Source organism: Schistocerca serialis, chromosome 12, assembly GCF_023864345.2.
Source record: "Schistocerca serialis cubense isolate TAMUIC-IGC-003099 chromosome 12, iqSchSeri2.2, whole genome shotgun sequence".
In the NCBI taxonomy this organism is placed as follows: domain Eukaryota; kingdom Metazoa; phylum Arthropoda; class Insecta; order Orthoptera; family Acrididae; genus Schistocerca; species Schistocerca serialis.
The window spans coordinates 19,088,177-19,113,258 of NC_064649.1; the positions used below are offsets into that span (position 1 = coordinate 19,088,177).

A 25,082-nucleotide genomic window follows, 5' to 3' on the forward strand; every position below is an offset into this window, starting at 1 on the left:
ATTTCTCACGAAGGCATTTTTTGTTCTCTGCGGCATACAGAAGGATTGCCATTCACGGTGATAATCATTCCCTGTAAAAAGTAGCAAACACTGCTCTCACCTCAAGACAGCGGCCAGATTGACCGCCAAAATACAGTGTCTAGACTGTATTAGCATGTTAAAGACATGACAAGATTATTATTACTGTTACAAAAGTGCACAATTCACACAGTATCTTTGACGGCACTGAAACTAGATCAGAAATGAACACTCTACTCGCTTTAAATCTGACAGCGAGTGCTAAAATGTCATCTCCAAACTTGCAGTCTCCATGTGCCCATAAACTTGACACTCTAGTCTCCACTACAGTCAACTCGACACCCATGTCTGCTGTCTGATTCAGCTTGCTCAAAAACGAGAGCAAGTACAAGAGTTCACAAATAGAACTGCAGACTCACAGCATTCCTTCCACGTTTTGAAAGAAATTTCTACCATTCAACTGCAAATTATTCTTCATTTATTTCACACAATCACGATTTTGCCTTTATAACCATTCTCAACAGCAAGTTGAAATGTCACAAACATCCAACCTGCCTGAATGACAGAAGCAATTTAATACCAGCATATGACCGATCCATTAGCAGTGAACATTGTAGAGTTATACATACATTTATACAGGCGCAACTTTTTTGAAGACTGCTACTAATTTATTTCAATATTTGAAATCTATTGAGAGAATGTCTAAAAATTACTTTGCAATTCACACACTTTTGAGGCATTACCCAGTGTGTAGTGACAGTATGAGAAAATGGGACATGGATGAAGTGCAATCTCTAAACAGTGACTATTAAAATAAATAATACAAATGAATACTAAGCTACACAACTTGCCATTAGTTCATACACGCAAGTTGCCACGGTGAAACGACTACAGAAATAGCACACTTTTTTTGCCACAGGGATTGAGCCGTGGTAAAAATTGCTGTTTTGAAGAGCACGCCACAACACATAGTGTGAGGCAGTCGCCCTCCATTTCTGGCAGTGGCGCTGCTGTGGCAATTGCAGCTTTCGTGTCTCCCTCTGGTGGGAAAGGGGGAAAGGTTGCTGTTCACGTGCATTTAAGGGATGCTATGAGCTCACCAAGGGGTCAGCCTGGGAGTCGGTGAGTGAGTCAGTCTGGGGTCGGTCATAGTGGGTCAGTGGGTCAGTCAGTCAGTCTGGGCCAGTCTCCCATCCCCTGCTTGCTAGTCTGTCGCTCGTCCGCATTTGCGAGGCAGTTAGTGTGTCTGTCGTGTGCAGTGCTAGTATGTTTGTTGTTCAGAACAACCTTTAAAGCCGGCAAAATGAGAGTCTTTCCACTCCGCCAGTGAGAGAACGCAGCGAGTGGTCGCCCCGTCAGGGCTTAGTTCCTGCATCTGAATCTGCGCATTAGGCCGCCAGTCTGCTCCAGTTTGCTCAGGCAATGTTCACTGGTGGTTGGATCAATTGGTTGGTCAGTTGCGCACTGAGACACAGGATGACTTGCTCGCCTTGAGCCTCAGCGCATGTGAGGTCGCCACGTGAGTCCAGTGAGCTGTGCTGTATAGCGAGGGGTAGCTACCTCGTGGTCAACAGGACAGCAACAGGAGTCAACCCACGACATCAGTCTGGCCGGTGCGAGCTGCGGCGTCGTGGTGTAACTGGTTCTCCGAGCGCTTCTGGGCCCCGTCAATTATGAGGCCTACGAGAAAGACAGGCCGCGGCGCGTACGTCACAAAGGTAGTCCTGCGCTCGCTCGCTCAGATCAACAGGCAAACTACGTTTTTACACCTCTGTTAACTCGCAACTAGGCGTGCCAGTACAAACGAAAACTGAATCTTCTACTGGAATCCTCTATTATGGAATCTTACTGTTATTAGTATGTACTTGGAAGAGCAGTTGAACGGAATGGACAGTGTCTTGAAAGGAGGATATAAGATGAATATCAACAAAAGCAAAACGAGGATAATGGAATGTAGTCAAATTAAATCGGGTGATGCTGAGGGAATTAGATTAGGAAATGAGACACTTAAAGTAGTAAAGGAGTTTTGCTATTTAGGGAGTAAAATAACTGATGATGGTCGAAGTAGAGAGGATATAAAATGTAGACTGGCAATGGCAAGGAAATAGTTTCTGAAGAAGAGAAATTTGTTAACATCGAGTATAGATTTAAGTGTCAGGAAGTCGTTTCTGAAAGTATTTGTATGGAGTGTAGCCACGTATGGAAGTGAAACATGGATGATAACTAGTTTGGACAAGAAGAGAATAGAAGCTTTCGAAATGTGGTGCTACAGAAGAATGCCGAAGATAAGGTGGGTAGATCACATAACTAATGAGGAGGTATTGAATAGGATTGGGGAGAAGAGAAGTTTGTGGCACAACTTGACTAGAAGAAGGGATCAGTTGGTAGGGCATGTTTTGAGGCATCAAGGGATCACAAATTTAGCATTGGAGGGCAGCATGGAGGGTAAAAATCATAGAGGGAGACCAAGAGATGAATACACTAAGCAGATTCAGAAGGATGTAGGTTGCAGTAGGTACTGGGAGATGAAGAAGCTTGCACAGGATAGAGTAGCATGGAGAGCTGCATCAAACCAGTCTCAGGACTGAAGACAACAACAACAACTGTTATTAGTCCCATAATGATGGGAACTCCATGGGCCTACTTAGAATTAATTATGGCAGTACTGGCGTACAATAAAATAAAATCATGCTAAAACGATTATCAGTTGCATAAGGCACCACTTCCAGCATGTAATGAGTACTGTCAGGCAGAAGAGACTGAATGCTGTAAACAAGCCGTTATACCATTTTTATCGAGTATTGATCTTAAATTTAATTTTTCTGTAGTACTGTTAATCAGTAAGACTTCATAACAGCAGATTCCAGTGGATGATGCAATTCACGTTAGTACTTATAGGCCCAGCTGCAAGTTAACAGGTTTAGAAACGCATTTTGTCTGAGCGAGCGAGCGAGTTCAGGACTACCTTCGTGATTTACACGCCGCGGCCTCGGTCAATTACCATCTTGTGGAGCTTGGCTTGGTCCTTTCCTGGTGCAGGGACGTCGTTTTGCCAGTGGGCGTGCTTCCTCTGCATGGCTGGGTCCGAGCCAGTATTTCCGCCGTCGTGTGTCTGGAAGTGAGTGGGAGATGCACCAGCAGAGCAGTCGCGACGGAGCAGCTGTCGTGGACGAAGCAGCAGAGCAGTCGGTCGGTTGGTGTGGACCAGGAAAGACGGGAGATCGGCGCGCCTTCCTGCATCCGTTGAAGCGGCTGGCAGTGGACGGTTCGGGAGAGCGATTTTGGGGTGCTACGCCAGGTCTTCTTGAGAAATCGTCCACATTTGTTAGGCAGTTAGTGTCTGTCTGTCGTTCGGAGCTGCCTCTGTCATGTTTCTCAGTTTTGGTGTGTTAACGAATTTATTGCTTGGAGTGTAATGGCCTAATTTATGAAATATGTTTTGATCTTGCCTATCACCTTGAAAGGCGGTATCTGTGTACTGTAGAGCATGTTAACTTGTTTGGGCACCTTGTATGATTTTATACAAGATTGCATTTCATGGGCTTTTATTTAAATGGTCATTTTAGTACATACAGTTGCCACCCCTCCCACCGTAAGACTTTTCTTAGAAGTTAAAATCAAGTTGCATCTTTGATGGGAAAGTAATTTTTTAATTTTAGTGTTTTGTACCATTTCCATCTCTCCTACGGGGTGCATAGTTTGTGTGCTTGTGTGAATTGTTAAAGCTTTTAGTTTAAAGTAATCTGTGTTGCAGATTGGCACCAGGGTACTCTTTCAGAGGTGGTTGTGAGCGGTCGCAACTACGGCCCTGTCAAAAGGGAGCGGCAAGGTTCTCAGCCCGAAAGCTCATGCAGTCAAAAATTTGTTTCTTTCTGCCTCTGAATAAATTGTAACTTGATATTTAGAGTGTGCTTTCTGATTATAATTTTAAATATGTTTCTTTTAAAAAATGTTTTTAGACGCTAGTAAAGTAAATAAAATTCCCATTTGTTAAAAGCAATTTCATTATGATTTCATCAATTACTGCCTGGCAACTACTTCCACGCTCACATAGTGTGATTAAATGTGTTCGTGTTCTTGATGAACTGCTAGTAAGTAGAATAAATTCTTAAGAATATTCCTTAAAAAGGAACCCACGGTTCAGGGGTATAACATTAACAATGCTCTGTGCCCAGTTTTCATTCAACATAGAACTCATGTTTTCTCACGCTGGAAGTGGAATAAACATGAATACATTCATTTTGTTTGCACTGTACAAAATTTGTATGTTTTCATCTGAAGTGTGGACAATCTAGTGAAACTTATACCAGATATTGTTCCTCCTTGAAAGGAACACATTTCCAATTGTGTGCTTTGCATCAATTTTCATCTTACCACCCCCTGCCCCCTCCCTCACCCCCCCCCCCCCCCTATCCACACATACAAAAAAATCACAAAACACTGTTTCTTTACAAGGCCACCTGATCCCAACAATCTGTCATTTTACTTTGTCAGTGCTATTTTACAGCAACAAGACTGAACTCATCATCCGTGCTGACAATAAGTCACAACAAGCTTTTCAACTCTTGCATGCTTCAGCAAGAGACAATGAATTGAGCAATATGACCTGACAACAGCACCACAGTTATCAGACTCTTCATACTCTCAGAACCACAGCGGGAAAGAAGGAAGGAAGCCTGTTAGCATTATTTAAAAATCAGAGCTTTCATAAATGATGTAGGCAACCCACAACATTAGTATTGTATTCACTCGATCTCTGATCTCTAGTGACAACCACAACACCGAGCACAAGCTGCTGACCTGAGGGCATGCAGGAAGACATCCGGCTGGAAGGGCTCGGGGCCGTCGCGCTGCTCCGCCTGCCGCATGCTGCAGTACAGGTCGTGCAGCCGCTCCGTCACCGCCCGCAGGCGGGACCGACCGTCCGCAGGCCCCACGCCAAAGGGTGCACAGTTGGCAGAGCCGGATGACAGTGCCGAGCTGCCCACTCCGCCACCTGAACCGCCCCCCAGCGACGGCAGATCTTTGCTGCTCCAGCTCTTCCCCGAACCGCCCACTCCCAGGCCCCCGAGGCCAACATTGCGGCCCAGGGATGACGATTTCACCTGCCGGCACAAGGGAGCAGATTGTTGCAACTGGAAGTCTGTGTGACAGAGAGGACTCTCTGCATCCAGACCACATTCATTAAGCTTTCTACACCCAAGCTAAAGAATGTGTTATAACAATATTTTATGAAGGTAATTCTGAAGTTAATCCTCACGCCAGTGCGTCGTTTTTCGTAACAAGCATACTTCGTACCCATGCAAAGAACAACTGTTTTTATGTTACCAAGGTAAACACTTATGAGCAAAACGTCAGTTTACTCCATGTGATTAAACAATGATAAAATAAACTTACATTACATGACCTAAATCACTGTTTGAAGTAAACAGTAAGAAAATAAACCTTTCATTATGTCACTATTGCCAAATAGAAATGACCTACTCTAAGCATTAAACAGTGCAGCTGCATCTGAACCTGCCAAAAATTATTTGTTTACTAATTACATAACAGGTAATTGCGTAATTGTGGAATTGTACTGCTAGCTTAGAATCTGCGTCATTTCCTTGCCTGGAACAAAACTTTTTTCTCACCTGCCTATGTTTACTTTATATTACAGTACGGTTCTCACTTGGATGTATGTCAACACAAATTATTACTGTTATCAATATAATAGAGGGATATCTTTACTTCCGGTAACGTATAAAATTCTATCTAAGGCCCTACAAAACAGATTGGAGAAACAACTTGATCAAGAAATTGGTGAATACCAAGCAGGCTTTAGGAAGGGAAGATCTTGTATGGAGCAAATTTTAAATTTGAAGTTAATTAATAAATATAGACGATTAAGAGGAAAAGACATCTTTATCACGTTTGTTGACTTCAAGAAGGCGTACGACTCCGTTGACAGAACAACCTTGGTTAACATCCTTAGTGAGTTTGGAGCAGACAAGAAAACAGTCGCAATCGTCAAAGAAACACTTACGGATACCTATGCAAAAGTAAAGTTCCGTGGTGAGGTATCCAGACCATTCAAAATCAGAACAGGATTAAGACAAGGAGATGGGTTGTCACCTACCCTATTCAACTGTGTGTTAGAAAAAGTTATTAGAGAGTGGAGGAAGAAAACGACTGAAGAAGGAATACAAAAAATCAGATTAGGAAGAATAAAGGATGGATTAGAAATAGATTGCCTCGCTTTTGCTGATGACTTAGCGATTCTGGCAGGAAGTTTGGAAGAAGCAGTCAAACAGATCAATATTCTGAATGAAACAGCAGAAAAAGCAGGACTGAAAATCTCCTTTGAAAAGACAGAGTACCTAACCAATGTAAAAGAGGCACCGAACAATATGATTACAAAGTATGGCCAGATAAAGAAGGTTTCTAATTTCAAATATTTAGGGGAAATCATCCAGCCCAATGCTTCAGATAAAGAAGGAAATAAAACAAGAACAAGAAAAATGGAAATGGCATTCCAGCTAACAAAGAATGTGTACAACAAGAAGTCAGTATCAATTAACGCAAAAATAAGGCACTACAACACTGTGATTAAGCCAGAGTGTCTGTATGCATCTGAATGTTTAACAATGAACACTAACAAGGAAATGGAAGCTATAGCAAAAAAGGAGCGAAAAATCATTAGAAGAGTACTTGGGCCGAGGTTTGAGAATGGGACTTGGAAGCTTAGAAGTAATAGAGAAATGTATGACAAAATTGAGAAAGTGGGAGATACTATGAGGAAGAGAAGAGTAAGCTTTTACGTCCATTTGAAAAGAATGAATGATGAAAGGCTGACAAAGAAAATATTCATGTTTTTTGACAAGAACCCAAATTACCTGGTTCAAAGAAGTCAAAGCAGACTTAGAGGAGATGGGTATAGGAGAAGATGATATAACCAACAGAGACTTAATGAGAGACAAAATTCAACATTTTGAAGGATTTGAAGTGAAGAAGAGAAGAACTGGAGGAACAGTGTGGACAGAAGACCGAAGGGAGCAGCACAGAGAGAGGATGAAGACATATTGGCAGAAGAGAAAAGAGGAGGAGCGCAATAGGAGAAATGTACATTGAAAAATAGTTGTTTAACGCGGTCCCTAGACGGCCAAAATCGGAATTAAAAAAAAAAAATAGAGGGAAACATTCCATGCGGGAAAAATATATTTAAAAACAAAGATGATGTGACTTACCATACGAAAGCGCTGGCAGGTTGATAGAAACACAAACAGACACATACATACACACAAAATTCAAGATTTTGCAACAAACTGTTGCCTCATCAGGAAAGAGGGAAGGAGAGGGAAAGACGAAAGGATGTGGGTTTTAAGGGAGAGGGTAAGGAGTCATTCCAGTCCCAGGAGCGGAAAGACTTACCTTAGGGGGAAAAAAGGACGGGTATACACTCGCACACACACCCATATCCATCCACACATATACAGACACAAGCAGACATATTTAAAGACCTAAATATGTCTGCTTGTGTCTGTATATGTGTGGATGGATATGTGTGTGTGTGCGCGCGCGCGAGTGTATACCCGTCCTTTTTTCCCCCTAAGGTAAGTCTTTCCGCTCCCGGGATTGGAATGACTCCTTACCCTCTCCCTTAAAATCCACATCCTTTCGTCTTTCCCTCTCCTTCCCTCTTTCCTGATGAGGCAACAGTTTGTTGCGAAAGCTTGAATTTTGTGTGTATGTATGTGTGTTTGTGTTTCTATCGACCTGCCAGCGCTTTCGTATAGTAAGTCACATCATCTTTGTTTTTAAATATATGTGTTATGTGAAACAGTAATGAAGGAGTAGGTATGTGCTCGCAATTGTAAACAATAGAATGGTACAAGACAAGGTTATTTGTGGTTGGCACACTTTACACAAAGGTGCTTCTGCTCAAGGGTTAAAGGACATTTGAAGTATCGAAACATCCAATATATGCCTTTGGCTTGGGCCCAAGATGGTATCACAATGCCAAACAGCCAGGCCACCTTACTCCAAAATTTTTACTACGCAGGGAGTATATGCGGGCAAAAAAATTCACAGATTTTTCTGGGATTTCCTGATTAAAAATACAATTTTTTCTGGGTGAAAATACACTATATCCTTATTGAAAGCACATTTTTCAGTGTCAAGTGACAATATACTTTCCACTGGAGCTGTAAAACTTACAAAATCTTGGAATGGTAAAGGTTTTATACACCAGTGTATAGCTTATCAGCACTAGGAAATTAAACTCAATAAAGAACAACCTGTTTTGGAAAGAAGTGCAGCAGCATGTGCATCGTGTATTTCCGAAAGTATAAACAAGAATTTCATGAAATACAGCATGATAGTTTTCAAAGCAATGAAATAAAGATGCACTGCATGATGTGCTTTCGTCAGCCAATCATAACTCATGTCATGTGATCTTAGCAACCAATGACAGCAGATACTCTGAGAATATGACACATAATGAAGTCAGCCCACTAGCAATATCACTTAAGTACAGCAAACACACAAATTTATTTATTTAAGTTAATATACATACAGCGTAGCAACAAGAGAACCTAAGATTTCACATATAATATTGGTCATCAAAAATTTGCCATTTTTCTCCAATGCGGTTGGTGGGATCCTTAAGGCGCAGTGTGAATTGTAGCTATAAATTTCACCACTGTAGGTCAAAGATTTCACAGGCTTAACAATAAAAATAAAAAAGGATGGTGAAATAGGGATTGAAAAGTTTTATGAAAATATTTCATGACAGAACCGCTTTTTGGTCAATAGCACATTTAGAGAAGACCACAATAAAGCCTTAATTAGCATGGAAAGTTTAGGCGCTGCAATTTGTGAACTAAATCAAAGAAAGCTGTAACAGTCACGACGACAACCTGGCTTGGTTACAACTGCCTATAAAAAAACTTATCTCCGAGACATTATTTTTCAGGAAGCCTAATACATGTTTATCAAATTACATTTGTTGTAATTACTACACAAACTAATCATTACTGACGACAAAATAGATATCACATTTAAATGTGATTCCTTGTACACTAATACATGTTTCAGACGAGAATTCAGTGCTGGGTGAGAGACCAATATTAATATCAATAGAACCACTTGCCTACCTTGCTTCTTTTTTTGACTTGCTATACAAAATTAAAATTAACCCATTGGAACACTAATTATGCGCAGACTGGCAGCCATGCAAAGCGTCACTAATGTTTTTTATAGTGTTCCGATTTACACATGAGCATACACATTCAACTGAACAAAAACAAAATCTGTGCAGACCATACAATCTATGTGATTGAAGCAGTGGGCACTAAGGTAGTTAACCTAACGATGTAAACTGTACCCTACAATAGCTGTGAACAAAACATCTTCTTCCTTTCTCTAGCATACAGGACTTTGAATCTAATTATTAACCTTTGTGACCAAATGCTGTTCCTGACACTACAGTTATCAACATACTGTAAGTGAGGGAAAATGTTTGCTCCACCTGCTTGTGAATTATGCACACCTTATTCTGTGTTTTAGTATATTTTAACTGCTTGTTTGTCTCGATATCTTAAGTGGAATTTTGTGATTAGATCAGCATTTGCCAAAACAAACATGGGAATCCACCCAAAACTACTCAGGCTGCTGGTCAGTTGGGACCAAACTGTGAGGTCGTCTATCCCTTCATCCTATATGTATCGAACCAGTAACAATCCTCGGAAGAAGGATAAGAAAGGCAAATCATGGGAAGCCCGACTGTAAGCAAGATACAATAAGATAGGGAGAAAATCAATGAGAAGTATAAGGGGAGTGTTAGGGAGGTAAGGTGGATGAACTTCTCTGCCCAGAATGTAGTTTTGAGGTCCCTGTAGTGCAGTATGCTGTGGGAGATGCACCCCCTGCAACCCACCAGCATTGCCTCACTATCCGTTACCCCACAAAAATGAGTAGCACAGGTAAGACAAAATTTTAGAAAAGATAAAACATTAAAAACAGCAAAAGTAAAAGAGCCAGGACAATAAAAAGGTGGAAAGCGTAAGAGCCAGGCCAGATTACCGAGCAAGGGCTGCCATTGGGCCCCTGGGCCAGAGCAGGCAAGGGCAGCCCCTACAGCCCCTCAGGCAGTCAATGAAACAACCTTCTTGGGTGAAACACAAAACCAAGTCAGCCAGTTTGGCATCGCCCACTAGCACCAGAGGTAGCATGTCAGGAAGGTTCAGATAGCGCTGAAAAGCAGTCAAATTTGGGCAGTCGATGGGCACCACATTGGCAGGAAGTTGGGTCCTCGTGCCTGAGAATGTGGTCATGTGTGAGCGGAGTTCAACTGATGCATAGCCGACAAAGTACAGTGCATCCCCTGCGTGAAGTGAAGAATGCCACGTGATCTTGGTCTCCTTTATTGCCCTCTGTCTGGCCATTTCCAATTTCCAGAACTCCAACAACTGATGGCTTAAAGTCGATCAAAGGTCCAATTCTGGGGACCCCCCCCCCCCCCCACTTCCAAAATTGGCATCCTGGTAGCCAACTCTGCCAACCGGTCAGCATGTTCACTTCCTGAGATACTGTCATGTCCAAATGAAGATGACTGGCCATATATTTGATGGAGGTTAGAGAGGAAGAAAGAAAATCATGGATAGGTTGATTGATTGGTTTAAAAGAGGGGGGAGGGGGACCAAACTGGTAGGTCATCAGTCCCTTGTTCCGATTAAAATAATTCCACAAAGGTGGGAGTAAAACAATCAAGGCATACAAAACATAGCTGGAAAAAAGGAGAAAACCACAAAAATGACAGAAGCGCAACAAACACTAAAAACGGACAAAATCGGACAAGAAAACAACAGATGTGCAAGAAACATGTAGAAGAGAGTAAAACAAGAAAGCACATTACAGTGGCTGGCCAGCCACGAGAACAAAAAGGAGAATCCAGCCACTCTGCAACACATTAAAACCTCCACCATAAAAGTGCTAGGGTGGAGGACACACAGGGACAAAGGACATGTGCTGAAACTTGAATCACATGATAAAACCCACACTCATGAATAAAATGTAAAAATAAAACTGCTGTTGAGGCATTGTCCCCCTACACCGAAAGCAGGGTGCTGAGAAAGTTAAAAATCTGCCGCAGAGCGGCTAAAAGTGGGCAGTCCAGCAAGAGGTGGAGACGACAGTCATTTGTGAGCCACAGCGACACCGAAGTGGGTCCTCACGACGGAGGAGATAACCGTGCGTTAGCCGCGTATGGCCAATGCGGAGCCGGCGGAAGACAACCGATTCCCTGCGAGAGGACCACACGGAAGACTTCCACACATTCGTAGTCTCCGTAATGACGCACAGTTTGTTGTGCATACTGTTATGCCATACCGTCTCCCAAAGCCAAAAAACCCTGCAACGTACGACAGAACGCAGGTCAGTTTCGGAGACGCCCCCTCTCCAGAAGCGGTTTCCGCGTAGCCTGTCTGGCCAGCCTGTCGGCAAGTTTGTTGCCTGGGATTCCGACGTGTCCAGTGGTCCACACAAACACCACTGAATGACGGGACCATTCCAGGGCATAGATGGACTCCTGAATGGATGCTACCAAAGGATGGCGAGGGTAGCACTAGTCGACAGCTTGTAGGCTGCTCAAGGAGTCAGTAGACAGGACAAATGAGTCGCCAGGGCACGAGCGGATGTGCTCAAGAGCGCGACATATGGCCGCCAGGAGGGCCGCAAGTAGGAGCGCCACGCACCGGTAGCCTTCTTGATGGCCCGAAGTTTGCCAGGTGAAGGCCGGGTGCACCATTCTTCACCCCAGGCGCGAAGAACCTTCTGCCGCAAAACTGACCTGAGGTCACTTTCTGAGAGTGTTGTTCATAATGATCCCCTAGGGTAAGAGCATAACCGACATGACCAGCAACCATCAAACTGTCAGTATAGACAAGATCAGAGCCTTGAAACGTGGAAAGGATTGAAAGAAAGTGGCAGCAGAGGGCGTCAGGAAGAACTGAATCCTTCGGGCCTTGTGACAAATCGAGCCGAAGGCACGGGCGGGGCACACACCACGGGGGTACACGCAGAGGGGCCCGGAAAAAAGGTGGAAGACGGAAAACCTCAAGTCCGGAGAGAAGAGCTCTGACGCGAACCACGATTGTACACCCTGACCGGGGCCACCGTTTCAGAAGATGGACAACTGACTGAGGGAACAGGAGACGATAATTGGGATGCGCGGGCAATCTACAAATGTGTGTAGCATAAGCAGCTAGTAATTGTTGGCACTGGAACCGCAATGGAGCAACACCTGCCTCCACAAGTATGCTGTTGACAGGGCTTGTCCGGAAAGCTCCGGTGGCGAGTCAGATCCCGCTGTGAAGGATGGGGTCCAGCAACCGCAATGCGGAAGGGGATGCCGAACTGTAAGCCAGGCTCCCATAATCTAGACGGCACTGAATTAATGCTTGGTACAGCCGTAGAAGGGTAGACCGATTGACACCCCAGCTGGTGTGACTCAAGCAATGAAGAGCATTACGATGCCGCCAGCACGTTTGTTTCAGCTGCCGAATATGAAGTAGTCAAGTCAACCGGGTATCGAAAACCAATCCCAAAAACCGTTGCGCCTCCACCACAACAAGAGGTTCGCCGTCAAGATAAAGCTGTGGCTCAGGGTGAACAGTGCGTCGCCATCAAAAATGCATAACGCAGGTCTTGGCAGCCAAAAACTGGAAGCCATGCGCTACAGCCCAAGACAGCGCCTTTCGGATAGCGCCCTACAGCTTCCGTGCAACAGCTTCCAGTGGAGCTATAGTCCGCCCCTGGTAGCTGAGTGGTCAGCGCGACAGACTGTCAATCCTAGGGGCCCGGGTTCAATTCCCGGCTGGGTCTGAGATTTTCTCCGATCAGGGACTGGGTGTTGTGTTGTCCTAATCATCATCATTTCATCCCCATTGATGCGCAAGTCGCTGAAGTGGCGTCAAATCGAAAGACTTGCACCAGGCGAGCGGTCTACCCGACGAGAAGCCCTCGTCGCACGCCATTATTATTATTATTATTATTATTATTATTATTATTATTATTATTGTTGGTGGAGCTATAGTATAGGCAGAAGTTGTGAGCATACAAGGAAAATGAGACAGACGTTCCTACCACCGCAGCGAGCCGATTAATTGCAATAAAAAAGAGGCACAAACTTAAGACAGATCCTTACGGTACCCCATTCTCCTGAACTCATGAGGAACTATGGGAGGCCGCAACTTGCAAATGGAAGGAACAAAGTGACAGAAAATTTTGTATGAAAATCGGGAGTGGACCCCGAAGACCCCAACCATGAAGCGTAGGGAGGATGTGATGTCGCCATGTCATATCATATGCTTTCCGCATGTCAAAAAAAGACAGCGATCACATGCTGAAGGCGGGCAAAGGCCGTACGGATGGCAGACTCCAGGCACAACAGGTTATCGGCGGCAGAGCGGCCCTTACGGAATCCAGCCTGAGACGGAGCCAGAAGGCCCCGAGACTCAAGTAGCCAACTCAACCTCCGGCTCACCATGCGTTCGAGCAACTTGCAAAGAACATTGGTGAGGTTAATGGGGCGGTAGCCGTCCACCTCCAGTGGGTTCTTGCAAGGTTTCAACAAAGGGATTACGACGCTTTCCCACCACTATGATGGGAACTCACCCTCAACCCAGATATGGTTGAAAAGGTCTAGGAAGCGTCGCTGGCAGTCCACCGAGAGGTGTTTGAGCATCTGACAGTGGATGCAACCTGGCCCGGGAACCATATCAGGGCCAGCTGCTAGGGCACTTTGGAATTCCCACTCACTGAACAGAGCAATGTACGATTCAGGGTGGCATGTGTGAAATGGAAGGCTCCGACGTTCCAACCGCTCTTTCAGGTAGTGGAAGGCCAGTGGGTAATTCGCAGAAGTGGAACTCTGAGCAAAATGCCCTGCTAAGCAGTTTGCAATTGTGTCGGAGTCAGTACAGACTGCTCCATTCAGTGAAAGCACAGGAATGCTGATGGGGGTCTGATAGCCATAGAGTCGCCTACTCTTGGCCCAAACCTGTGGTGGAGAGGTACGGAGGCCAATGGTGGAGACATACCTTTCCCATCACTCCTGCTTGCGTTGGCGAATATGGCAGCGGGCTCACGTGTGGAGCCGTTTAAAGGCGATGAGATGTTCCCATGAGGGATTCCACTTGTGATGCTGGAGTGCCCACCTGCGATCTTTAATCGCCTCAGCGATCTCGGGCGACCACCAAGGCACAGTCCTCTGCCGAGGGGGCCCAGAAGAACAGGGAATGGCAGGTTCTGCGGCAGTAACGATGTCGGTGGTGACCGAGAACCACCTCATCAATGGCGTCATTGGAAAGAGGCTCAATAGTGGCAATGGAGGTGAACAAGTCCTAGACAGCCTTATTCACAGCCCATCTGCAGGGACGGTAGTGACAGAAAGATCCGAAAGTGGTCACTACCGCACAAGTCGTCTTGCACACTCCATTGCACAGATGGTAATGGGCTAGGGCTGCAGATCAAAAGGTCAATGGCTCAGTACGTGCCATGCGCCACACTGAAATGTGCAAAGGTACCATTATTTAAAAGAGAAAGGTCAAGTTGTGCCAATACTTGCTCAACGATGCTGCCTCGGCCTGCTGCCACTGATCCACCCCACAGAGGGTTATGGGCGTTGAAGTCGCCCAGTAACAGAAAAGGTGGTGGCAATTGGGCTATCAGAGCAGCCAGGACATGCCGCGGGACATCACCATCCGGTGGAAGATAGAGACTGCAGACAGTAACAGCCCGAGGCGTCCACACCTGAACAGCGACAGCCTCTAAAGGTGTTCGTAGGGGGACAGGCTCGCTGTAAAGGGAGTGAAGGACGTAGATGCAGACGCTACCAGATACCCTCTCATAAGCTGCCTGGTTCCTATAATAACCGCGATAGCCATGGAGGGTGGGGGTTCTCATCGCTGGAAACCAAGTTTCCTGAAGAGCAATGCAGAGGAAAGAGTGAAGGCTGAGAGCTCAGCAAGATGGTGGAAAAAAAACGCTGCAGTTCCACTGGAGGATGACATTGTCCATGGCTGAGAAAGGCGTGAAGAGACTGAGGAGGCAGATTACGCTGCTGGGTCACCTGCTACCAGCGATTGAGTACCTGTGCGAGTGACATCCATTGTGTCAGAGTCCTGTGAGATCTAGGTCCTCAGCCGACACCAAAATCTCTACCTCGCCCTCAGACGCAGAGCCTGTAGGTTGCTGTGGGGTGGTTGCCACCGCAAGTTCCTTCGTCTTTCAGGTCTTCTTCTTGGACTTTTCTCGCTACTCCTTGGGTTTTACTGGTTGGGAGGGCTTCACTGATTCAGTCTCCAGGACGGAGGACAATCGTGAAGTCCTACCACCAGCTGCTGTGGGCACTTATACCACTGCCGGGCGTCATCGTTCCCACTCGTGGAAACCTGCAGAGGGAGGGACCCAAGGGACCCCTTGCGAGCGAGAGGAGCCTAAGAAGATGGACGCTTCTCCGGCTTGGAAGCGGTGACGGACGTCCACGATGGGTGCGGGGGGAGGTGTTGTTCCCGAGGTAGGTGGCGCAGGGGCAACAGGGTGGGTAGTGCCCCCCCATGGGCAAGGGGGCATGCAGAGTTGTATGGCTTGGTGAGCCGACGGGAATTCACAGAACTGATGGGGCTATCAGGGTTGTCGTAGCAGTGGCACATGAAGTCATTCACAGTTGTTCATATTTCCTCTTAGCCTCAGTATAGGTCAGTCGGTCGAGGGTCTTATATCCCATGATTTTCCGCTCTTTCTGTAAGATCCTGTAGTCTGGCAAGCAAGGTGAATGATGCTCTACGCAGCTGACACAGATGGGAGGTGGGGCATGTGGAGTATTGGGAAGCGATGGAATCCACAGTCTCGGCATGTGGGGCTGGAAGTACAGCGGAAAGACATATGGCCGAACTTCCAGCACTTAAAGCACCGCATCGGGGGAGGGATATACGGCTTGACATCGCAGCGGTAGACCATCAGCTTGACCTTCTCCAGTAATGTATCACCCTTGAAGGCTAAGATGAAGGAACCAGTAGCAATCTGATTATCCTTCGGATCCTGATGAATGCGCCGGGCGAAATGAACACCTCGACGCTCTAAATTGGCACGCAGCTCGTCATCAGACTGCAAAAGAAGGTCCCTATGGAAAATAATACCCTGGACCATATTTAAACTCTTATGGGGTGTAATGGTAACTGAAACATCCCCAACTTGTCACAAGCAAGTAACCTTTGTGACTGGGCAGAGGATGCCATTTTTATCAATACTGACCCAGAGCACATTTTGGACAAGCTCTCCACCTCCCCGAACTTGTCCTCTAAATGTTCTACGAAGAATTGAGGCTTTGTTGACACGAAAGACTCCCCATCAGCTCTCGTACAAACTAGGAACCAGGGCGAATAAGTGTCACTGCCATCCTGAGCCTTATGCTCCTTCCACGGTGTGGCCAGGGAGGGGAACGATTTGGGATCATATTTCTGAGTGTTGAATTGAGCCCAAGAATGCTTAGAGACTGCTGGCGGCTGGCCACCAGCAAGAGATGATGTACCACGCTTCATTGCGGGTCATCGGCTCCGATGCCACCCACTCCACCCAAGGGCCCTCCCCACAGTGCCACCCAGTCTCAGCAAGGGCCACCTGGCAGGATGGTCATTGCCGGGAGTCCTGATGCCCCAGGGAGACCGGCATCTACTCCTTGGCGTGTGTGGGGAGTTAACGGCGCAGGCATCTGCAGAGTGATCCCTGTGTTGTCAGCGGGTACAACCAACAGGGTACATGATGGCCCCACCACAAATGGACTGGCTACTGAACTGGATATTTGGTGCAAGGAAGTCCATGGCCATCGTCTCTGCAAAAAGCAACACTGCACAGTGGATGGTAGAAATTGCACCCAGGAATGTATCCTCACCCAAGAGATGGAGAACGAGCGGGATGGCAATGCGACGACAAGAAAGCTGGCTAAAGGTCTCAATCCATGATGGACACAATGCACCACATAAGGCGCCCTTCCCCAATTGGCTCGCTCTTCAGAAGAATTTGGAAATATGGAGGTCAAACCTGAGAGTGGACCATTTTTTGAGCTAGAAAGGGCATATGATACACGTTTGAGGACAGGCATCCTCTGCACACTATTCTCTAGGGTCTTTCGAGATCAGCTAACCCTTTTCATCCATGAATTTACAACAGAGCGCACATTTAAGGTGTGGGTGAACACTACTCTATACCATACTTCCCCCCAAGAAAACAGGGTGCCCCAAGGCCCCATGCTAAGTGTTGTACTGTTTGCCATCACCATAACTCCAATTATGGATTGTCTCCTTCCCAATGTCTTGGGCTCCCTCTCTGTTGAAGATTTTGCAATCTACTACAGCTCTCAATGGACCAGCCTTCTAGAACGACATCTTCAAGGACGTCTCAATCGCCTCCACTCATGGAGCCTTGAAACTGGCTTCTGATTTTCTCCCAGTAAGACTGCCTGCATAAATTTTTGGCATCGTACAGAGTTATATTCACCTTCCCTACATCTAGGCCCTGTTGACATTCCGTTCACGGATGTCGCCAATTTCTTGGGACTTACATTTGAAAGAAAACTGTGCTGGTCTTTCCACGTTTCACCTCTTTCAGCTCGCTGTCTGCGATCCCTTAACACCCTCCATGTTCTGAGAGGTACCTCCTGAGGAGCGGACCGAGTGGTTTTCCTCCACCTATATCACATCTTGGTTTGCTCGAAATTGGACTATGGAAGCATAGTTTACTCCTCTGTATGGCCATCTATTCTTCAGCGTCTAGATTCTACCCACTACTGTGGATTGAGTTTAGCATATGGAGCTTTTTACACTAGCCCTGTGGAAAGCCTTTACGCTGAGACTTCTGAATCTCCACTGTCCAATTGCCCTTCCGAGCCATTACGCTAATACCTGACATCCATGCCTGCTCATCTGACCCATGCCCTAAAACCCATGCCCTTTTTTTCCAATGCCTCCTTGGATTTAGGGTATGCAGGCAGCCGTTCCTCTCTACTACTACAGGAAGTCCACTTTCATCAACTGCTACATCTCCTTTTCTTCCAATTTCCTAAACCCTCTTGACAAATGGTGGTACGACGACACCTTGGCTTTGGCCTCAAACCTGCCTTCTCCATGACCTTTGTCAGCTTTCCAAGGATAGTACCCCCCCAAAAGTTTATCGTTGGATATTTGCTGCTCTATGTGCACAAACTGAAGATGCCACATTTATTTGCACTGATGGCTCCAAGACCACCTTTGGTGTTGGTAGGGCCTATATTATTGATGACACCCCTATTCGATTTCAGCTTCCCAACCAGTGTTCGGTTTTTACTGAGGAGCTTTACACTATTCTCCAAGCTATCCAATACATCCATTGCCATCAGTGGATCCAGTATATTATATGCTCGGATTCGTTCAGCTCTCTTCTCAGCTTCCAAGCTCTTTATCCCATCCACCAGATTCAGGACTGCCTCCACATGCTCCACTTAGGGGGCATATCTGTGGCATTCCTCAGGATTCCAGGGTATGTTGGTATACACGGAAACGAGGCAGCCGATATAGCGGCAAAGGCTGCTGTCTCTCTTCCTCGGCCCACTGTTCCCACGGTTCTTTTGCCGAGGTACAGAGCATTTTATGTTGTCGTGTTGCTCTTTTATGGCACACATATTGGTCTGCACTTCAGGACAATAAATTACGGGACGTAAAACCACTTCCCTGTGCTTGGATCTCCTCCTCCCACCATCATCGTTGGGAGGTAAGTTTAACTAGACTCCAGACTGGGCACTGTCTTTGTAGTCATCGACATTTTTCAAGTGGCGACCCTCTCCCCCCTTTGTCCCTGTTCTCAACTGTGACAGTGGGACACCTATTCCTTCAGTGCCCCTATTTTAATCCGCTACACGCCTGCTCACATCTGTCGCCTGATATCTTCCACTTTAGTAGATGAAGCGCACTCCGCCGATCGCATCCCAGAGTTTATAAGTGTTAGTGAGATGACATCAGTCATTTGAAGCTCCTTTTTGGGGAAAACAACCACCCTTCAATAGCACTTTTCTCAGCTTTCCTTCCATTTTTCATTTCCCTCCTCCCCGAGTTTCAGTCCCATAGATGCTGATTTAATTTCCTGTTTTTACCCTTCACTAAGCCACAGGATGAGCACTTATGACCATAGCAGTTTTGCGCCATAAAACCATAATTTAAAAAAAAAAAAATCTGTAATGGTGGCCAGTTTTTTCTTGTTTACAAATTTGCTGAGAACGTTCACTATTGATGGCCGTTAAGCAAATGTTTAATTTTGTACCTCCAAAATAAGCTTAATAGCAATGGTACTTTCTACCATAGCAATTTATTTGATATAAACGCCATCTACACGTTCAGTTAGACATGCTGGGACAACTCTTGTACCATCAGACTTTTAGGAAAGTATCATCCAAACAAATCCAAAGAAAGGAGGGGCAGGTAAGTGCAAAACCTATTGCAGAATCAAATCAATGGTTCATGTATCCCAGCTACCGACAAGAGTAATACACAGAAGAAAGGAAAAGAAAACTGAGGCTCTGATAGATGTCAATAAGTCGGCTTTAGGCAAGGTAAAGGCATCAAAGAGGCTGTCCTGAGATTGCACTTAAAACTGGAAGGAAGACCAAAAAGCCATGACACTTTCATAGGACTTGACTGAGAAGAAGTGCTCAATAAGATGTTCGGAATTATTAGGAGAATGTGTGTAACTTATACAATAATATACACTGACGTGACAGAAGTCATGGGATAGCAGTAAGCACATTCACAGATGATGCAGTATCATGTACATAAGGTATAGCACGATAGTACTTTAGCAGAGCTGTCACATGTACTCAGGTGAATCACATGAAAAGGTTTCCGACGTGATTATGGTCACAGAATGGTAGCTGGAGCTAGACGCACAGGACCTTCCATTTATGAAATTATTAGGGAATTCAATATTCCACGATCCACAGTGTTAAGAGTGCGCAAAGAATCTCTCACGTCAGACATTACCTCTCACCACGGACAACACAGTGGCCAACGACATTCACATAATGACAGAGCATAATCATTTCCGTAGGGTTGTCAGTGCTAACAGAAAAGCAAGACTGTGTGAAATAACAGCAGGAATCAGTGTGGGACATACGACGAACGTGTCCGTTACGACAGTACGCCGACATTTGGCGTTAATGGGCAATGGCAGCAGACGAATGACACGAGTGCCTTTGCTGTCAGCACAACATTGCTTGCAGCACCTCTCTGTACTTGTGACCATATCAGTTGGATCCTAGATAACTGGGAAACCATGGCCTGGTCAGATGAGTCCTGCAATCAGTTAGTAGGAGCTAATGGTAGGGGTCGAGTGTGGTGCAGACTCCACGCAGCCACGAACCCAAGTTGCATACGAGGCATGTGCAACCTCGTGGTGGCTCCATAATGGCGTGGGCTGTGTTCAGACAGAGTGGACTGGGTCCTGTGGTCCAACTGAATGATCATTGACTGGAAATGGATGTTCACGAACATGTCACCGGATCCCAACTGTTCGCAATAGGTTTGCATTACAATTTGAACAATTCTAGTGAGTGATTTGGCCATCCAGGTCGCCTGACAAATACCATCGAACATTTATCGGACATAATGGAGGTCAGCTTGTGCTCAAAATCTTGCACTGAAAACAGCTTCACAATTACGGGCAACTATAGAGGCAGCATGGCTTAATATTTCTGCAAGGGTCTTCCGACAACTTTTTGAATCCATTCCACATGAAGTTGCTGCACTATGCAAGGCAAAAGAGTGTACACCATCATATTTGGGCATATTCTATGCCTTGTTATCTTTGCATACAAAACTTTTTTCTGCGATATTTTATGAAATCCTTTGGTGTGGACCACTACCTGTTTTTACCAATAAATCACTGCCTTAATCAAAATCATTACCATCACTAATTTTCACTTAAGCATTCTTCTAAAAGCTCTACAACCTCCTCAGAAAGGACTGGGCGCAAAGGACAAGCGATTTTGTACCAACTAACTTGAACCTCATAACGTATTACAACACCTCTCTCAATACAACTGCTGTAGCTTGACAGCAAGTCTACACTGGCTTCCATAAATGGCAGTACTAAGCAGCATTGATGTCTAGTCAAATCTCCCAGTAGAGTCAGATTTGTAAACAGAGCACATAATAACTACGAAAAACAATGTCTAATGAGGCACAACATCACCACGGAAAACTAAATTCACGAAGTTTAGCATCTCTCACCATGGAGTGGTAAAGAGTACTGTGCTTTATGACAACCACAATGAGCTCTGTAGTGGCTATGTAAATACAACCCACTCACTCTGAACCGTTCACTACAGATGCGGCAGAATGCCACGATCAGCTGGAGTGGCACAGAGTACACTGCTCCTCAGAACGTCTTACGAGCGCACAATTACAACATGGATGCAACTGTAACCTACTATTTTAAGTCCCTAGATACAAATAGTTTGATAACGAAAGGCAAATGCAGCATTTATACTCGCATGCTCCCCACCACTCACCTTCAGGCTGGATGAATGCTGCTGCAGGTCCAGCGCCAGGTGGTGTAGGTTGTGGAGGAACGAGGGAGCAAAGCGGAGAGTGTAGAGCACGCTGTTGAGGAAGCACGTGTTGCCCAGGTTAGCCAGTGTCGCCACTGGAGAACTGCACGAGCCGTCACTGCCCTCAGGGGAGCTCTTCGAATCACCTGGCAGATAGCCGTTCAGCATCGTGCCTGCGAAATTTATAAACATAGTGTATTACTCTGTCAACTTTCCCCACTTCGCTGACTCGTGTTACAACCCTCTCGGGGGTCAAGAGAAACCTTATTTAAATTCCTAAGAATAACTTATTCGAAACAGTAACCATTATTACAAAAACAAGTGTATCATTTCTTCTCCTGCGAGTACTGCATCCACTGACAATCTTTCCACCGACAGATTTGTTTCGTCAAAATTAGGAAATAATTTAGGAGAGAGAAGACCTGCAAAATTAGTGAAGAGGTGTAAATTTCTGCATGCTTTCAGGAAGAAGTAAATTGTAGATAACAGTCATGATGATTATGCATCACATTCATTTTTTGTACAAGTGTAGCTTATTTAGCTGTGTTTCTCACATTTCAAGGAAAGTTAAGACACAATAGTAATAAAACAAAGTTCTTGTGACAGTAAAAGGCCTCCTTCAATAAATGTGATGTCCCTTTTTTATTTGTGTAAGGATAATTTTAACATTTTGTATGTTCATTAGACTTTCAAGATTAAATATAGCTGATTTTAATGAGGTTTTAGCAGGCTTTCTAGTTTTTCAACAATGCGGAATTCTTTTGAGCCATGTTAAATTATAAACATTCTGAGCCCTCTGCCACTAAAGAGCTCAGAATTCTTATGTGTAACATGACAGCATTTAATGTAACAATGGCGAAGTTAACAAACGTGGAAACAAAAAATCTGTAATAAAAAATTTATCAGTAGTGAAGCCTACCATTTACGCCCACGCCATAGTGAAAAATGGAAAGGCAGGAGGAGGGGGGTTTTTCAATACGTAACTTTTACCCAGAAGCATCCAGCAACAATGTATTGTTAACTAAATATCTTATGCATACATCTTCATCTTCAGAGATGTGTTTCCAACATTTGCCTGTCAGTAAATTTACTAGCTAATGGTATCTGTGGATAACAGTGACAGTTCAGAATGAGCTGAGATTCACAGAAAACACAAATTGGGCATCTCTGCCTTGGGCTATGAGAGGCACTTTACATTCTCATCCATAATAGGCTGGTGGCAGACATCAGGCAGGAATTTAGATGTTCCCAAATGTTCAAAAGTAAACTAAAAGCACAGCTTATAAGCCACTCCTGTAATTTATCATACTATTTGGACATTGGAACATAAATTCTTGTTAACACTAACGTCCACACCAAATTCACTTTATGAGTATATAGACAGCTAATATATTGCACAAATTTATGTAAATGCTTTGCTACATATTACCAGTACAAAGAAACAGCAACTAAGGAGCCTATGAGGAGGGGCAGTGGCCCTTACACCTACCTTTCATTTTAGTGTGTTTGAACCCACACAACTTTTTAGTTGCCCTAGTGGTAATTTGTTATCCAGCATATTATAGTTACAGTAATGTTTAAGTCCTCCAAAGTTCACCACCATTACAATGTGTTTTAAGAAACATATCTATTTTTCTTTGCAACTCAGCAGGTAGAACTTTTCTTCAAGAAGAAGTAAAAGCAACTCAAACTTGTGTATTAATAAAGAAAATTGAGCACTTCAAGATTTGACAGCAAGAAGTAGTAGTAACAGTGTTGGCAGAAAATAGCATAAAACTTGACAGCAACATAAACACCCCTCTGTCGTAGACAAGAGTTCCTAAAGGAAACAAATTTGAGAAATTTTAAGAAATCACAGGTCAGTTTTTTAATGTAAATATTATGCAGAAAGAAAACTTCACAAAACAGCTGAACAGCACGTATGACTCACCACATTACACAAATTGCTGTACTCAATTGAGAAATGTAATTATGCATAAAGGGCACACTATTTATAAACAATGACAGCAAGAGGAATGACGGGTAAATGAGCGTAGTAAACGACGACCTGTAGTAATTATGTCTGACCAAAGAGATCAATTGAATCTACTGAAACCACATTTCGGTTATCATCCCACCAGGTAACGGAGATATGATCCTCTAAGTCAGATACGTACAAATGGAAATGACAGAACACAGAATTTTTTTCATCTATTTCAGTATTTGGAATGTCCATTGTGGTGACAGACTGATTTGTAGTGTGGCACAAAGTGTAGGATAGGCTGAAAGGTAGTGAGCTGGTAAAGCAATATCTAATACTTCAGTTAATCCAGCCAAAAATCAAACGTAACATATAGCTACAGTTACAATTTATTCTCATGCTCTCTTTTGCGACTTTTATGGGTAGGTCCATACAGGAACAAAAATTATATCAACCTTTATGGTTTATATAGTAAACAGTATACAATCATTGGGACCTATGAAATTGGCAATAATCTTGATGCAGAGACACTACAACCAATTACACCATTAAAAATGAAATGTAACTATACTGTCACCAAAATATTGGATCAATTAACCATGACCTACATTATGTTTATTTTAATATTTTATGTGCTCTCCTTAAAGGCACTGACAGATGACCTTCAATTAAGAAGAAAAAGGACAAAAAAATCACATTTATGTTTGTACATTCGCTACTCACCAGAATCTAATCTCTCTCTCGAAGAGCTGGACTGACCAAATTTTGAGTCACTATTGGTGTTTCTTGGAGTTAACACACTACTCTGCTGGCTTTGGTGTGCTGCAAACGGATTTCTTCTCGCAACATGAGTCTGTCTATTCTCCTGATAGCCAGGAGTTTTCATAGAAAGACGAAATTTCTTTCGAGGTGGAGTGCTGTTACCCTCTCCCAATACATTCTCTCCAGAAAGAACCGTCATCTTTTCGGCACCTGCAACATGTGTTACTATGCGTTATTCTCCACATCCGGTGCTACACATCTGGCATTCGTGTTTTAACAGCAGTGATTAATGAGACACTGAGTTCGTCGCTCCTGTTCACGCTTGCGAATGTAAAACACGAGGTAAAACACGTGTGATAAGCAGCACTTACGTTACAAGCGTGTACGAAGTCATGGAAATCACAAGTTCTTTTTAATACATTAACTTCTTAAACACTACAACTATTTCCATTATCACACATATCACCGGTATCAAACTGTCAATATTCAGCAGGTGTCCGCCATTTTACATCTGTGTCCAAAGAGATTCATTTTTGGCGCTAGTGTAGCGTAAGTATTAAGTAATATCTGAATTATCCATATCGATCTACATTGCTCCTTGGTGGGTCAGCAACATCAAGATGTTATTTATTTTTCTACAAATCATTTTGACAAAATTTTATCAGCTTCATACAGAGAGAAATGTGTGTTGAAGAAGTTTCACCTGCTGCTCATAAATAAATAAGAAAG

The 25,082-nt window shown here is 44.4% G+C and overlaps 1 protein-coding gene across 1 annotated transcript in view; it reads right to left on the bottom strand.

The window, feature by feature from the left end:
• LOC126428356 (ubiquitin carboxyl-terminal hydrolase 1) overlaps nt 1-24,801 on the bottom strand; it is a 77,981-nt gene extending 53,180 nt beyond the window's left edge. The window contains exons 1-3 of the mRNA XM_050090287.1: nt 24,315-24,801; nt 21,593-21,804; nt 4,819-5,123 (exon numbers count right to left, since the gene is read on the bottom strand). Of these exons, the coding sequence (XP_049946244.1) occupies nt 4,819-5,123; nt 21,593-21,804; nt 24,315-24,552 (755 nt within the window). The 5' untranslated portion in view covers nt 24,553-24,801. The remainder of the gene's footprint in view (nt 1-4,818; nt 5,124-21,592; nt 21,805-24,314) is intronic.
• Nucleotides 24,802-25,082: the final 281 nt, after the last annotated feature.